Below are 15,896 nucleotides of genomic sequence, written 5' to 3' on the forward strand. Positions count from 1 at the left end.
GGCATCAGGCAGAGGTCTCAGAGTCCTTAGAGAAGAGCCTGGTGACCCTCTAGGATGGGCCTCCTTATTCCCGCCGCCATCCCAGGAAACAGCGCAGGTGATTTTCCAATTTCTCGGCTGGAGTCCCAGAGCCAGGACTCCAGAGCAAGCTGCCGAGCCAGAAGGGCCTCCCTCCATGCAGATTTACTGAGCACCTGCTTTGTGCCCTGGAGTTTTAGCCTCTGCATTCCATTCTCTTTAGATTTATAGTTAAGCTGTCTTTGGAAACGGAAGGGTATGGAAGAGTAGGGAAAAGTGGGCTCCCTCCGTCGTATTGGGGGCCCTAGTGAGCCCCAAACTCTGGTTCTCAGGGAGCTTCTGCCTGGATCCGTGCAGGGCCCAAGGGGGTGAGTGGTCCTCCTGTCAGCCCCACCCCCACCTGATTGCCTTGGGAACCACGTGTCCGCACAGCCAGCGCTGTTGGGAGGCTGGCTGGCTGGTCACCACTGCCCCATCTTTGGGCAGTCTCTGCACAGCTGCAGCTGACCTGTCACGTCTTCACCAGGACTAACCACAGAAGTGGGGGAAACCGGCTACTCTGAGGGGGACAGAGTAACTGGAAGGTTTACCCCCTGCCCGTCCCACCTTAAGCAGCAGAAGTGGGAGAATGAGGGCCCATCTGGGGGCTCTGTGGACCCAGGGGCCCTGATTGAGGTGGACCTTGGAGCTTCAAACTGCAGGGTCTGGAGGGCAGCAGTCAGGGAGCAGGTCTGCTAGCTCCCAGGAAGACCCCAGCCCCCTGTGCCGGAGAAGCTCCTGCTCTGCTCTGCTCTGCCAGGGGACTGGGGACTGAGACTGGGGGTGGGGGGTGGGGGTGGGGGTGGTGGTGGCTCGAAGGGGCTCCCAAGGCAGTGCCATCCCAGCAGGGGGTTCTGAGGCCACCATAATCAGCGGGGCCTGAGTGCAGAGGGTCTGGCCGCAGCCCCCCCCCCCCCCCCCCCCCCCCCACAAATGGGCGAGGAGCCTGGGGACCAGGGGGCCAGCGCTCAGGTCATACTTAGTACCTAGACCCGGTATTCCCTGTCCAAAACCTCAAACCCCTTTACCGGCCAAGGCCCCCTCCCAGTCGGTCCTTGAGGCTGACCTGGGACGGCCAGGGACCTGGACAGGCCTGGGCGGGGCTGCAGGCCGCACTCCAGCCGCCCGGCGTGGGTGGTGGTGGGCTCCTTCCCCGACTTTCCAGGCCCTGACGGGAGAGCCCTGGCAAAGCAGGAGGATACGGTGCAATCTATTTTACACTTTGTGACTTTGACTTGTAGTTTTCAAATATTTGGACATATAAAGGGCGGGCTCGATTGCTGCTCGACCCGGCCTGACAGCGTCCGGGGCTGCAGGAGACGTGGCGGGAGGCCAGCGCCTCACACCCAGGACAAGATCACCCGCGCCGCCCAGCCAGAACCCGCTTGCTCGGCAGTCGCGCACGCGCAGCTGGTCGCGAACAGCGCGCCCGGTGACTTCCCCGCCCCGAGCGGGCGCACGCCGTTCCACCTCCGCCCACCGGGGGGCGCAGCGGTGCCCTTGCTCGTCGCCAAGCGCATGCGCTCGCCCTGGTACGCTTTTACGTCTCCGCGGCTCTCCGAGCCCTTGCGGCGTCCTCCTCTGATTGTGCTTCCGGCGTGAAGGTTACCGACAAGATGGTGCCGCCGGTGCAGGTCTCTCCGCTCATCAAGGTGACTAGGCTTTGCGGCCGTCGCCGCGTGCTCGGCTCCGTGTGGGCTCCGCGTGCGCGACCTCAGGGAACCCTGGACCCGCGCCCCCGCGGGTGCGACCTGCCCTCCCCCCTCCCCGCGCTCCCCCGATCCCCCGATCCCCCGATCCCCGCCCTGCGCTTCCGACCCCGCCGCGGGCTGGGACCCCCACCGGACCCTGACCCCGCCTCTGACGGCCCTTTCCCCGCAGCTCGGCCGCTACTCCGCCCTGTTCCTCGGCGTGGCCTACGGAGCCAAGCGCTACAGTGAGTGACCGCGGGCGGCCGCGCCGCTGTCTCGGCCGACGGCAGAGGGGGCGCTGGGGCTTCTCAAAGCCTGTTGGGGCTCCCCAGGGCCGTCTGCTAAACCCCAGCGAAGGGCGAGAAGGGGGGCAGAGTGGGAGGCGCCAGAAACCCGAGCGGACGCGGCAGGTGTGTGGGTTGATTTGGGACTGGCTCAGGCGGTCAGGACCCCAAGTGCATCCTGATGCAGGGCAGCCCCCGGGGAACAGAAAAACGGTGAGTTCTAGTTGACACCTGTGGTGCCAGGTGGGTGGGGGAGGAGTGCTGCGGTCTGACGCGGGGCGGCCTCTGGCGACCTAAAGGACTGGGCCAAGTACCAGCCGGGTGGCAGCGGGGACCCTGCAGCTGCCCTCTGGGTTGGGCTCTCTGCGGAGCGGGAGCGGCAGGCCTTCTACATCGAAGTAAAGGGTGGGAAGCCGGGGCATCGGCATTCCCAGTGCACCTGAAGAGACTGAAGCCCTGCTAGGCAGCGTTTCAGTGAGGAAGTTCAAGTGTCTCCCCACCTTCCCATTTGCCTTAAACAGGCTACCTGAAACCCCGGGCGGAAGAGGAAAGGAGGATAGCCGCTGAGGAGAAGAAGAAGCAGGATGAACGGAAACGGATTGAGAGAGAGCTGGCAGAAGGTACTCGAATTACTGCATCGTACAGATTTGCCCTCCGCCGGATTTTAGACACACAGTGCTGCTTCGCGGGGCCCCACCGCGGAGGGAGAAGCCCCCTCTCTTCATCCAGCACCGGCCCAGTGGGTCCTGGGGGTGTGTCGGGGGGGAGATGGAGCAGAGGCGTGGGTGTGGGGACATGATGACACCTTGCCTTTGGTGAGGCTCGGGTCCCTAGGCCTTAGAGGTTAGTTGTCTGGGAATGTGACCTGGTGGTGCCACCTGAGAGGGGCCCACAGGACCGGAACCAGGCTCACCTATCCCACTGACTGCTCTGGCAGGTTCCAGTGAGAACATGCGGGCACAAGGAAGACCAAGGACAAGGCTTTAAGCAGAGCGTAGCCTTGATATCTAGCGTAACTGGATGCTGGGTGATGTTGAGCTGAGATGGTCTGTTGGGATTGCCTGAGGCTGTAATAACACATATGTTTTCTTTTGAACCTTTCAGCCCAAGATGACAGCATACTAAAATGAGCTTGCCTCCCTGGAACAGTGTGGATGAATAAAATTTTCTTTCTTGTTACGTGATGCTCTCCTGGACTGTCCCCGCTTGTCTCATTTCTGGACTTGGGCTTGGTTTATGTGCAAGTGGGAGTGGGGGTGGGGAGGGGGAATTCAGAAGAACTGACTAGCCATCACAGACTCAGGATGCAGTGCGCGAATGAGCCTGTGAAACTCCTCCACTTCTCTTGGGCATCGGGGGAGGGGGGACCCCAAAGGGAGCAGTTTATAGTAGCGACACAGCCAGCTTGGGTGCTGTGAGTGCTGCTTGGTCTTTGCTAAGCCCTAGCCCACCCGTTGGGTGGGCCGTGCAGGTGTCAGGATGGGACCTGGATCTCTATCCCCCTGTTGTGAATCCTCTCCTCGACCCACAGGAAGACATGTGGCCGCCCGGGGACCCGACTGGGGTGCTGCACAAGCTCGTTATCGGACTCAGGCTCTTGCCGAGCTGACAGCCGGGTCCTGCCCCTCCTGGCTGTGCCCCTTCCAACCTCTGAGGCCTGGTATTGGAATGTTACTATTTCCCAGTCACAGGACTTGAGCAGATTTCCCTAGGCTTTGAGCCCAAATTTCATTGGTAAGACGAATTCATTTGCAAATGTGAGGAGAAAATGAGAAGCAAGCATATAAACACTTTAAAGCCTTGGTTTTAGTTATGGTGAGGTTTGAGTGAGGCCACCTCAGCTCCTCCTGAATTTGGTGGGATCTGTTCCAGTGTGGCCAGCTGGTGCTGAGTCCCTCTGGAGGAGCACCTGGCCCTAATCACAGGCGGTCACCAGGTGTCACTGCTGAGATGGAAACTACCTCCATCTATGACTGGATGGCTTGGTGGGGGGTGCTCCCCATTCTCTCTCCCCACCTACCCCATGAGCTCTGGAGCTCTAGGAGAGGGCTTGGGTGGCATCTGAATTGGCCTTACAGCGACCAGTCTCAACCTGCAGCTGAGAGGAGTTTACTGTGGGGTTAAGTGTCTAGTGTCTGGGCAACAAATGCTTTGGAGTTCACATTATAAGGACTTCAAGTTAAAAGCCCTTAATTTCTACCAGATAATTAGTACGTTTCAAATGGGAGTAGTGTTCTGTTTGGGTGTGGCTATCCCAATTCATAAACATTAAGGGAACCCTCACTTGTATAGGAGTTGGGCAGACCCTAGGCATGGCAGTGTGCCCCCCTGATCTCAGGGTCTGTCAGTGCACCTCTGTGCACAGGGCTGTTAAACGTATTTATGCACAGGTCACTTGTGTCTGATCACTGCCTCACTTGAGCAGTGGCCTTGAGCTTTCTGGCAGAATTTTCCAACAGGTCATATGTGATGTGCCTGTCATTTCTGCCAAATTAAAACAAGGGTGATGTATTTTGTTTTTATTCTGAATTTCTGGTCCTATTTTCCCTTAAACCAGATAGGCAATGGTACCTACGTATCTTACTTGCCCATACACACATAAATGTGCAGTCGTGAATGTTCTCACCCGATGCTTTCAGACACAGTTCGCAGACCCTTTCCGAAGATCTCTGTGGTATTGCTATGTACCCAAAAGATGGATGAGCGTAAGGTAGGCTAAAGTGTTTAAATTATTCATAGTTGACTTTCATTTATAAAAACACAAGCCTTAAAAAAAATTCAAAATATTCAAAATTGTCTTCAGTCACTTCATTGGGCTTCCTAACCTGTAGCAAAGGGTTAGAGGTGGAGTCCCAGGAGGTGTACGGGATGAAAGAGCGTCCGAACACCCGGGGCAGCTCACAGGATGCAGCAGGTTGAAGACTTGGGGGCGGGGCCGCCATTGCAAATCTCTGTGCCCCCTGCAAGAGAAAACAAGATGCTGAGTGAGAACCGTGTGCACTGGCCTTGCTCCTTCCCTTCCGCCCCGTGTCCTCTACCAGCCCTGCAGGATGAAGGGCAGAGTGTGGGACTTGCGGGGAGCCTAAGCCGATTAGTCTAGCCAGGGCTCAGCCTTTCTTATCTTAGCTCTGGTGACACTTCCAGTTCTGCCGCCCCCATCCCCCCCCCCCAACCCTGAAACAGTCCTGTTTACATTGGTTCCCTCCCCATAGCAGGAAATAGCAACAGAAGTCCCAGAGCTGAGGTGGCCAAGCACAGGCAACAACTTCAGGGATTCCATCTTGGGGGTGTGCTGACTCATTGCGATGAAGCCCCATTCCCACAGCAAGGGGAGGGGCGAACAGGTAAAGAAACGTTCTGAGTCGGCACAGGGAAGGGTTCATGCACACTTGGCTCTTTTAGCTCACTTTTTTTCTTTTAATTTTCTTTGTTCTTTTTTAAACAGCTCACTTATTTTTTAAGGTCTTCTGTTTTGTTTCTGAGGGTAGCGTGGGAGTAGAGGTAGATTTTCTGAGTTAATTAGGAGGGAACTGCAGCCTGATGGTGGAAGAAAGACCTGTTGAGAGTTCACAATGTTTGGCTGGGATTTCCTCCCCTTTACAAGGGAAGTAACATTCAGTTACTTCATTAGGGAAAATGAGAGTTCCTGGCTAGAGACACAAGGAGACCTTCCAGTCTGGGAGTGTTGGGTGCACTGCCTGAGCAGGGCCGATCCTGAGGGATGGCCGCCCCTGCGGTGAGGAACCAGAGCACGCCAGCCACAGTGCTGTCTGGCACCTGCCTTTTCTTGAGACTTGACTCTGGTCTTTGACTCCATCTCTTCATACACTTCAACGTGGGGACTAACCAAGTGCCCACCCCCGCAGCCCAGACCTTTCTTGGCTGTTGTCCTCTCCTCCTGTTGCTGCTTCTCCTCCTCCAGGGCCTTCACTTTGGCCTCGTACTCATCAGCCAGGGCCTTCCACTCCTTCCTGTTGTTCTGTAGTCGGTCGAACATGGGCAGGATCTCCTCGTGGAAACGGGAAAACTCCTGGACAGGGAATCAAGAAGTTGCCCACACCACCTGACTGTTCCTGGGCCGCTGGGGCAGGTGGTCTCCCCACGTCTTGGCCCTTGCTGGCACCAGCCTGTCCCCCCACCACCTTGCCCCACTCCCCCAAGAGGAGAACCTGGGAGGGGGTCTGCCTGCCACTGAGACGTCACTTTCCCAGCAAAGCCTTGGAAATGGAGAAGATAGGATGGGGAGATGTGGGGTATGAATGCTTATGGCACAGATGAGGCCCCCCAAGAATAAAATAGAAAATAACAATGGCAGAAGGGGAGTCCCTTGGCAGAGGGAGCGGGAACACTGGGGCAGACAAGTAAGTCCTGAGGCTCCTTCTCTGGTCTCTTATGCGCACATCACCCATGTACACATGTGTGCACACGCAAACACACATACAATCTATGGAGCATGTGGATGGACTTGGGGAAGGCAGTGGGAGGGGAGCAGTGTAGTGGGGTTGTGACCTGTGACCTTCAGGACTGGGATGTACATCCTGGTCCTGCCTTCCTTCCCAGGACTTATAGCCCCAATGAAGGGGTAGCAAAGGGAGATGGTGTTTCAGTAAAGGGGAGCACAGGAGCTGTGGGGGTCAAAGAGGGGGTGGGACTGGTCCAGTCAGGGTGACTTTACTCAGAACCAGACAACCTCCTCCTCAGAGCGTGGGACCCTGCAGCCCCCAGGACCAGATGGAGTGGAGTCCATGGGCATGTGGGCATCACTTGCGGGGGGGGGGGGGGTTCTGACTGCAGAGCCCTCCCCACCCCCGCCAACATATTCCCTGGCCAGTGACGTCACAGCACATGTCTTCAGCACAGTGTCCCACTGTCACTTGTGCAACATGTGTTTGCTGGGCAAGGAATTCCCAGCTGTGACAGGTGGACCCATCCCTGTCCTCCTGGGTTCACAGGCACTGAACAAATGCACCCACAGATAAACTGCAGTCAGTGCCCTGAAAATAACACACAGGCCACAAGTGGGGGTGCCTTAGGGTCTTGGGAAAGCACATTTGAGGTGAGACCTGATGGAGAGCAGGAGGACCCTCCAGAGGGAGGAAGCCAGTGGGTAAGCATGAAGTGCTTCTGAGGGGCTGGCTAGGTGAAGGTGGGAAGGTTCTCCTTGGGGTGATGCTGAGGATTTCAGATTTTAAGTGCAAGTCGGAGGAGATAGGGGCTATGGCAAGTCAGGCCATTGGGTGAACCCACACCAGTCCCCTCCTCCTCCTGTGAACCTAGTCAGGCCCTGCTCACCTTGTACACGAATGTGCACACAAAGTCGATGAAGCCAACTTGTAGTTTGGGGAGCTCGGCTGCCTTGTTCCGGTCCATCATTGGCTTGGTTGCGGGGGGGGGGGAGCAGAGACACTTTCTCTGAGCCCGCAGGACTCACTCAGCCCCACCCAGCTTGGATGAACATGTCCACAGAAACACAGATTAAGCAGTGTCCATGGGATGAAGGTGAAGCCTCTGGCCTTGGGGCCTGGCCTGCCTTGATAGATGCTGGCCCTTGAAAGGAGACAGCTAGGACACCCCTGTCCCCTCTGAGCCATCTAGTAGTTCCAGGGCTAGGTCTACCATGGTGCTCCCAGTTCCCTGTCCCCTGAGCCCCTTTCTCCCAGTCGCCTGGGAGCTATCCATGGTGCTGACTCAAGACCTGACCAGAGACCCCTGGGGGGCAAAACTCAGATGCCTCTGGAGGGGCTGTCCATACTGTCCACACACTCCAGACTGCCTGAGTTGGCCCTTGCTAGTCTGTTCTTCATAGCTACCCACTGTCTGAAGCTCCATGTGGCAAGGGTGAGTCATGCAGGACCTAGAGGCCTGGCCCCCAAGGGACTTGGCTGGTTGGTCAGGATACCCTTACCTGCAGTCTGTACCTGGCCCCAAAGCCTTCTCAACCCCATAGGGTTGAGACAGCTACTCATTGACTGGAGTTGACTTTCCATTTCTTCCACATGCCTTTTGGACAACACTATGCTTTCCTCATACCCTTGGTTCCTATGCAGGTGCCATTGTAGTCTAGCAGCATATTCCTGGCCCCACATTGCTGACCCGAAGATCTCAGCATTGTCCATCTGCCACGGTGTGGGCCCCTGGACTGCAGCCACTGGCTCCCTCTGGCACCGTAGTCTTCCCAGTTGAAGGCCTTTCTGGAGCAGCTCACAGCTTGGCTGAGGTTCTGTAGAGCTTCCTAGGCCATGGAGGCTCTGGGTTATGGGCCACAGCCTGCTTCTACCAGCTTTGATAATGGCTTTCCATCTCTGCATGGGCACCACAGCTTTATCCAAACCCTATTATTTCTATAACTTTACCCATTTCCTGAGTCACCTAATTTCACACTCAGCTCACGTCACATGACCCCACAAAGTGAGACTGAGGTCCCAGGACCCCCAAATCCCTGGGAGTCCCCTGTTTCCACTAAGTGAGGCCTGAGTTTCCCAGGGACCACAATGGAGATGCTGGAATTAACACTCACAATGGGCTGCTGATCCAGAACTGTCCTTTCCAAGTCACCTTGTTCCCAGAACTCAGCCGCCACCAACAGAGCTACCTGGGAGGTACGTAAAAGGCAGTCATCTTGTGGAGCTTAGTGCTTGGTCAGAGAATGACCAAGGAGGCTCTTGCCTGGAGCCTCTGTGTCTTCAGTCTTCTCTGCCCCAGACCCTCTGGGATCCCCATTCTTCAGACTGGGCCTAATACACAGTGAGCACATTGGCACTTTCCAATATGGTGGCTGCTGGCCCATCCCCAGAGCAAAGGGGCAGCCCTCAGTGCTACTTGCAAATGAAAGCTCTGTCCGCCTATCTCAGGCTTCCCCTAGATGCAATCCCACGAGGCACTGACAAGAGGTGGGGGCACTGCATGACTTCTGACCTTGCTCTGGACTTCCCAGGGCTTGGTGATGGCAGACAGGTCACACGCCGTCATCATCATGGCCCTGCAGGGAGATGGAGCTCCAGGCATGCCCAGGCTGGCCTCCCTCCCTCCCCTCCACCTCCACCTCTGGGCACAGGTCCAAGCTCCAGAGTCCTTCTAGTAGTAGGCATCTTACTGTACACACACACTTCAGCCCACCCCCCTCATACTCCACCTCTCCCTCCTTCTTGCAGCTACAAACTAAAATCAACAAATATTTATCAGGCAGCTTCTAAGTGCCCGTGATTTACAGTTTTCTTTGGTGGATCTCTGGGATAGGCCTGGGGGAGGACTGTAGTTCTGAATCTCCATTTTGTACATGCATCTGTGGAGGTTCATAAAGTAAGTAAAATACTGCCAAATCCACAAACTAAGGAAATGGACTGTCTGACCCCAAATCCTGTATGGTCTTCCCAGAAAAGGAGGAGCAGGTTAGATGGAGCATTTATTTTGACGTATCAAAGCCATTTAGAGATCAGCTGTTCTTGTTGCGGGTCATGGGGGTGGGGTGGTCCCCACCAAAGGGTCCGGTACCCTTTGTCCCGGGAGGTTTGAGGATTAAGCAGGGCAGAGATGGCCCCTGTCTCCCCCGCTGCTCACATGACTATCTCCTTCCGTGTAGTCTCCAGGGACAGGTACTCCACCCAGCTCTTCCTGTCCTCGTAGTTCTTAGACTCATCCACAATCTTCTGGAACATCGTCCTCTTCCTGAACCCCAAGAACAAAGAGAGAGGGGATCGACCCCCAGCCCCTCACGCCACCCCTGAGCCAGGACCACCTCCTAGGGGTCCCTTGGGTCTTCCCAGAGCCCCTGACCGACGCCTCCCCGCAGGGAGGGCGGCACGCACTTGAAGTAGAGCGCCAGGTCCGTGGCGATGATGGCGATGTCCATCAGGTGGATCACGTGCTCGTGCTGCCGCCGGTTCAGGTTCTGGTAGATGTTCAGGGTCTGTGGGAAGGGGCTCAGGTGGTAGAAGCGGTCCGCCTGTCCCCTCCCCCTCCCAGGATCCGGCCGTCTGTCCCTCGCACGTTGCTGGCCTGCTCCTCCTCCTGGGTCGTGGGCACCAGACTCCGGTGGCCTCGCTCGCTGACCCCTAGGTGGCCCTCCCCACCTTGGCCTGAGGGCTGAGCCCACCCCGCCCTGCAGTGGGTGCTTCACCAATGACCCTCCTCCAGCACCCCCCCCCCCCGCCCGCACCCCGGGATACCGAGGTGGGAGGGGCCAGGGGTGCAGGCGACGGTCAGTCGGTCAGTGGGTGGAGACACGCCCTGAGTAACTAACTGGACACGAACCTCCTCTGAGAGCAGGAACTTCCCGAACTCCAGGTGATGCCGTTCCAAAATCGAGGAGCCATGGAGCTTGGCTAAGGGATTCTGGGATCTGTTACGGAGGTTTTACTAAAATGAAACTTTGGTCAAAAGCCCCCAGAGTGGCTGGTTGCGGCTTCTAGGCTTCCTGTCCTTCCCCTCCCTGCCCCTCAGCCAGCTGTAGGCAGGCGCCTCCCGTGGGACCCCGAGACAGATTCTCCTGCTCAGCCTCCAGGGCGCCCAGGCGAGCCACCTACTTCATCTGGTACAGGTTGTTGGTGCCACGGTGGTCGATGTCGTGGCACAGGCCAGCGGTCACCATGGCGAAGGCCTCCAGGTCTGTGTAGTAGCTCTTGAGTTTGCCGGTCTGAGGAGACACGCACCTACAGTTCTGCAGCTCAGCTCTGTCAGCCCCTTCGCCCACCCTCCCTTCCCTGGGCGGGGGGCGGCGGGGGGGGGGGCAAGCGGGATGGGGGGGGGAGCTGGGCCCTCCCCAGACTTGGTGTTCTGTACCTATTTCCGGGGCTGGGGGTGCACACTGGTGGGAGGGGCTTCCACTTCCTCTACCCTCTGCCCTTGAAGGCCTCCACCTCCCACGCAGAGGAATCCCCACCTCCAAGCACCTGGGGCACCGCCCTTGGAACCAGGAGAGGCCTTAGGACCCTGGCCAGACGGGAGGGATGACAGGGAGGCGTGTCTGGCCCCTGACGGTACACGCACCATGAGTAGAGTGAACATGGTCTGGGCCACATTGAAACCATGGCGCCAGTTGTGGTAGGTGATTCTCCGGTACCCTTTGCTCACGGAAAACAGAAACCGCACCAGGACCTGCGGGAAGCCAAGAGAAGCACGGGCTCTGGACACTGAACGTCAGTCCCGCCAGAGCATTCACAGACTGACAGCTTGGTGTGAAAATCCCGCTCACTCCTGCACCCGAGGCCTCCATGACCCTTTCTGTCCCACACTACTGGCCCCTGACGACTTTCCTGGGTGGGAGGGGCTTGCTTGTCACTGCAGGGTGCACGAGGGGTGGCAGGCAGCCTGTGGGGCACAGAGTCGAAGCTAGGAATAGCTCCAGCATTCCTGGGTCTTCCCGGGCCTCCACCTGACTTCCCAGCCCCAAATTGGGAAGAGGACCCCAGGCAAGGGCTACAGGGTGTTTTAGAAGAAAAGGTCTGTTTTGGGCATGCGTGTTTGAACGGGGCAGTATTTGTGGGTACTTGGCAAGGGTGATGCAGAAATAAAACGTGACACATTTTCTGCCAGGCGGTTGTCTCTGGACAACAGAATGTGGGCCAAAGGAGCCCCTGCTGCTTCCACTGTGATTTTTAGTGTCAGAAAATGATTCTGAAGTTTAGAAATTCAATTAATGATTTCTACACCTTTTTCCTTTGTGTTTTCTTTTAGTGTTTAGTAAAATTTCTTTTGACAATGCCAGCCTGTTGCACCTGTTCTCGGTGGGGGGGGGGGCACATGAGGTGGAAGTGTGGTGGCAGAAAACTGCAGGACAGCAGCAGAGCTCAGGGCAGAGCTGGGAGGGCCACCCCTCCTCCCTGGGGTTACTTCCGGGGGCTCTCTTGTTCAGGCTGAGAGGTCTGTGCTTTCTGCACAGCTGATGGGCTCCTTCTGTTTCCTCCTCTCCACCCCACGCCAAAGCCCCGCTGTTGCCCAACAAGGCACTTGATGATCAAATTGCCAGGAACAAGTATTTATCAGACATTCCATCCATGTATCTATCCATGGATACATTCATCCGGTGATGTGTTCTAGGCATACCTGCTGTGCGTATTCGGTAATGAGCATGTGGCCAAACTTCCTATAGGACCTAGGACTTCTGACCACATCTCTCCCACCTCTTGTGGGGTTTGGGGCTCCCAACCATTTCCAAATTCTACCTCCTACTGGATCTGGAACCCTTCACCACAACCCCAACCTCATAGTGGATCTGGGACCCCTGACCAGGACCCCCACCTCATAGTGGATCTGGGACCCCTCACCAGGACCCCCACCTCATAGTGGATCTGGGACCCCTGACCAGGACCCCTTACCTCATAGTGGATCTGGGACCCCCTCACCAGGACCTCCCACCTCATAGTGGATCTGGGACCCCTCACCAGGACCCCCCACCTCATAGTGGATCTGGGACCCCCCTCACCACGACTCCACCCCACCTCCTGAGGGATCTGGAACTTTCGGACCACGCCCAGCTCGTAGTACATCTGGATGCCGCATTTGACCAGCTCCAGCTCTGTGCACTCCAGATCAGAGAAGTGGAACTCATAGATGTCGAACTTGTTGGGCCCCGGAAGCACTTCCTTCTGTGGGAAGAATTGTGGGGCTGAGGGAGGCAGGCTTTTCTCTTCCCTCCCAGGACCCTCTGTCCAGCCTCAGATGCCCCAGTTGTGTGGTGGCATCCCCCCTTGCGGTTGCTTTGGCCTGTGGCTGGGACACTCACATGCCCTGCGCTTCAGCCCCCACCCAAGGCCCCACAACAAGTACAGGGGTGTTGTCAGGAAAACAGATGCAAAAACACACACGTAAAGAGATCCGGGCACACACGTGATGCACAGACACACACACGGACCCAGGCACAGGGATACGCAGACAGCAGCAGACATCAGGAAGTGACATGCTCTGGTCTCCTAGGAATGAGGAAGTCTCTCCCGACCCTCAGGCCCCTCCAGTCTCCACCTGAGGGGTGGGAGTCAGGTTCTGACCAAGATTGTCCCCAGCTCATCCTCCTCACAGTCAGCAGGCTCCTTCCCCAGGCGTTCCCTTGTTGGCTAGGAGAGAAAACAAAGGCACTGAGAGAGAAAGTGCCAGCTCTGCCCCTCACGAGCATGGGACGAGGTGACAGCACTACACCCCTCATGACTATGAGACAAGGTGACATCTGGCACAAGACAACAATTGCCTTGGGAAGCCACAGCTGGAGCCTCTAGCTTCAGAGGTAAGTGACAGTGCCTATGGGGTACCGCACATTTCCTGCGTGTCCCCCCCACCCCCGGCACTGTTCTGTGCTGTCCACATGGACAACTGATGGAGCCCTTGCACAGCACAACCAGGAGGGCTCTGGACGCTGCTCACAGCTGAGGACACAGGGCAGGGACTGCCCCTGGCCACGCAGAGCACGTGGGACTCCAGGACCGGCTGGGCCCTCTGACCACAGGACGTGCCCTAACTACTGGGATGTGCTGCCTGTGGAGAGGGGGCCAGGGTGTGACAGGAGCGGTACCAGGACCAGCTGGATCTCGTCCTTGTCGCATCTCACGTGGTAGAGAACCATGTCCTGCGCGATGTCCTTGCGGTTCTCCAGCTTGTTCATCTTGTCGTAGGTGTCAGTGTTCAGCACTGACCAGCCCAGGAACTGAGTGAGGGACTGCAGACAGAGAAGCAGCGTCACCACCCGCCGTGTGCCCGCTGGGTGCCAGGCCCCGTGTCCTGGTGTGTGGAGTGTCACTCTGGGGCAGTGAGTGCTTCTAATGGGGTCTCCGGGGTGGAAGGGGGTTCCAGGATGGGGCCTCAAGCTCCCCCTCGTCCCCACGCTCCTTGGGCCTCACGCTGGGTCCAAACGCTAAAGTAGGTGACGGGGGGCGGGACTCCACATGGCTGTGTCCCATGCCATCACACAGGTGTCACCTCTGAGAGCCGCACCTGGGACAGGTGTTTACCTCCATGAGGACTTCATCCTGTTCGTCAAAGGGCTTCCCGTCTTTCCTGTTGTAGAAGGTTGCGACCCCCACAATCTCCTCCTTTTTGTTGACGATGGGCATGGAGAGGACATTCTTGATGGTCCACCCTGAGTCGTCCAGAGGCCCTTCCTGCAAGGAGAGGCGTCCAGAGACACCTGCTACTCTGGGCCTGGCCCTGGCCCAGCCTTGTCACCCAAAGAGTGTGAACCTCTTTTCTGCTGCCCTCAAACTGCGGTGACTGGGCTGTTGTTCCTGTCTGTTCACTCCCCCCATGCACGAGCACCTCGCGTCTATGGTTTGTGTTGTGCCTTCTCCCACCAGCTAAGGATGATGCTCTTTGCCCACCAGGGCGGCTTCATGGTGTGAGTTCTGTGGTCACACAGGATCCTTCTCTTGGAAGGCTCCCACACTCATTTGAATCTCTGGTGCCATGCTTTTAAAGTTTTTCATGGCTGTCGAGCATGGGGCCTTGCATCCCATTCTGTTGGGCCCCACGAATCGTCTCACCGTCCATTGGTCATAGCCAGTGAGATATGAGCAGTGGCCAGCTCCCGGGAGAGGCCTTGGAGACAAAGGCCGATTGCACTGGCCCACTTGACTCTTGGCCCCCTCCAGAAAAGAGCGTGTTTGGGCCTTGTGTCCCCAGAGGAGGACCCAAGGGGCAGGAAACCTCACTGTGGCCTGGCCCTGCCCCACCAACCCGAGACCTGAGCATGGGAAGTACGTGTTTGCTGCTGTTAGCGCCTGAGATTTTCTTGAGGAGCGAAAACTAATTCAGTCCATCATTTCCCTAAGTACGGCATACTTTCTCTAACGAATGGATAGATACCTGAAATTTGAACATTTCATCGGCGGGGGCATTCATAATGTTACAGATCTGAAAGAGGATCAGGAAAACAATTTCACCTGAAGCAGCCAAATGTACCATATGATTCTAGACCAGACTATCCAGCCTGATGGATTCTAAGTAGGCGAAGCAGGGCAGCTGGGAGAGGTGCACGTGCTGGTGGGAAGGGCTGGGGCACCAGTTGAGGACAGAGCCTCAGCAGACTCACAAAGCCACTTTCTGCCACGTAGGTTGGAAGGCCACTGGCCAGGGCCCAGTGATCGGCTGGGGGTGTGCTGGGGGAGAGAACAGAGGGGCAGATGGTGGACGGGCTGTCCGATGTGTGCATGTAGATTTGGCACAGTGTGTGTGTTAACGTTCATTCCCTTTTCTGAGCTCTGGGCGGGGCGGGAAGGCTAGCAGGTTGTGCCTCAGGGAGATCAGGAGGAGGCCAGGGGTTAAGTTTGGGGATGGCTGTGCTGTTTTATCCCTCTTCTGCCTATGCTGAGGCCCCTTACCCTGTAGCAGCCCCCTTCACCACTGGTGGCCCCACACTTCAACCCAGCCCCAGGGCTCAGTGTCAGTCACCTATCCTGTGGCCTCACACCTGGATCCCAGACCCTTCGTGGGACCTGCAGGGTGGGGTCCTGACAGGCTTATGGGGTTGCAGGGTCACATGGCCATGCAGTTATAGAGTTGGCAATGGCCAACACCTCTGCCCAGCCTGTCTAGTTTGGAGCCCCTCCCTGCCCTCTGCCTAGCTGTGCCTCCACTGGGACAGACATCCCCCCTATCTTGACCCACTGGGTGTGCCTTCTGGGGACCCCACCTGTGTGGGTGGCTGGGTGAACCAGGATGAGACTTGAGGCCTCAAAGGTCAGTTGCTGCTGCCAGGGCTACCTGGACAGCTCACCTGAGCCTTTGAAAGTGCGCCCTGGACATGCTCTGTGCCTCCCTCCCCACATCCCCACTCATTTCCTCCCATATTGGTGAGTCACCCTCCCTTCTCACCCCATTTCTGCCTTGCCCTACAGCATTAGGGAGCACCATGGTCTGTGCGAGGGGCCAAAGGCTGCTGAAT

General features: G+C 57.2%; 2 protein-coding genes across 4 annotated transcripts in view; one reads left to right on the forward strand and one right to left on the reverse strand.

Moving 5' to 3' along the window:
* Positions 1-1,576: 1,576 nt before the first annotated feature.
* ATP5ME (ATP synthase membrane subunit e) lies at positions 1,577-3,211 on the forward strand. Its single transcript, XM_053901812.1, has 4 exons — positions 1,577-1,709; positions 1,939-1,993; positions 2,554-2,652; positions 3,137-3,211. Exons 1-4 carry the CDS (start codon positions 1,674-1,676, stop codon positions 3,160-3,162), a joined length of 216 nt encoding a protein of 71 aa, XP_053757787.1. The 5' UTR covers positions 1,577-1,673; the 3' UTR covers positions 3,163-3,211.
* Positions 3,212-4,753: 1,542 nt separating this feature from the next.
* PDE6B (phosphodiesterase 6B) overlaps positions 4,754-15,896 on the reverse strand; it is a 34,597-nt gene continuing 23,454 nt past the window's right edge. For 2 of the 3 annotated variants that reach the window (XM_019436883.2, XM_019436884.2), the window contains exons 7-22: positions 15,045-15,111; positions 14,819-14,866; positions 13,969-14,118; positions 13,533-13,676; positions 13,015-13,080; positions 12,469-12,615; positions 11,018-11,125; positions 10,555-10,664; positions 10,283-10,370; positions 9,838-9,938; positions 9,590-9,697; positions 8,948-9,011; positions 8,550-8,624; positions 7,325-7,408; positions 5,906-6,062; positions 4,754-4,992 (exon numbers count right to left, since the gene is read on the reverse strand). In XM_019436883.2, coding sequence (XP_019292428.1) covers positions 4,931-4,992; positions 5,906-6,062; positions 7,325-7,408; positions 8,550-8,624; positions 8,948-9,011; positions 9,590-9,697; positions 9,838-9,938; positions 10,283-10,370; positions 10,555-10,664; positions 11,018-11,125; positions 12,469-12,615; positions 13,015-13,080; positions 13,533-13,676; positions 13,969-14,118; positions 14,819-14,866; positions 15,045-15,111 — 1,579 coding nt within the window. In that variant the 3' untranslated portion in view covers positions 4,754-4,930. Of the gene's footprint in view, positions 4,993-5,905; positions 6,063-7,324; positions 7,409-8,549; positions 8,625-8,947; positions 9,012-9,589; positions 9,698-9,837; positions 9,939-10,282; positions 10,371-10,554; positions 10,681-11,017; positions 11,126-12,468; positions 12,616-13,014; positions 13,081-13,532; positions 13,677-13,968; positions 14,119-14,818; positions 14,867-15,044; positions 15,112-15,896 lie in introns of those variants that run through there. The other variant, XR_002076635.2, reaches the window with a different exon arrangement.

The sequence above is a fragment of the Panthera pardus genome, unplaced genomic scaffold (genome assembly GCF_024362965.1).
Source record: "Panthera pardus isolate Hobbes unplaced genomic scaffold, ASM2436296v1 HiC_scaffold_13, whole genome shotgun sequence".
NCBI lineage: Eukaryota > Metazoa > Chordata > Mammalia > Carnivora > Felidae > Panthera > Panthera pardus.

What these genes read in the sequence shown, in the direction of transcription:
- ATP5ME (XM_053901812.1), top strand. Translation starts at nt 1,674, where the DNA reads ATGGTGCCGCCGGTGCAGGTCTCTCCGCTCATCAAG. An exon ending in AGGTCTCTCCGCTCATCAAG is followed by an intron (nt 1,710 to 1,938) that starts GTGACTAGGCTT and finishes CTTTCCCCGCAG; the next exon opens with CTCGGCCGCTACTCCGCCCT. An exon ending in TGAGAGAGAGCTGGCAGAAG is followed by an intron (nt 2,653 to 3,136) that starts GTACTCGAATTA and finishes TGAACCTTTCAG; the next exon opens with CCCAAGATGACAGCATACTA.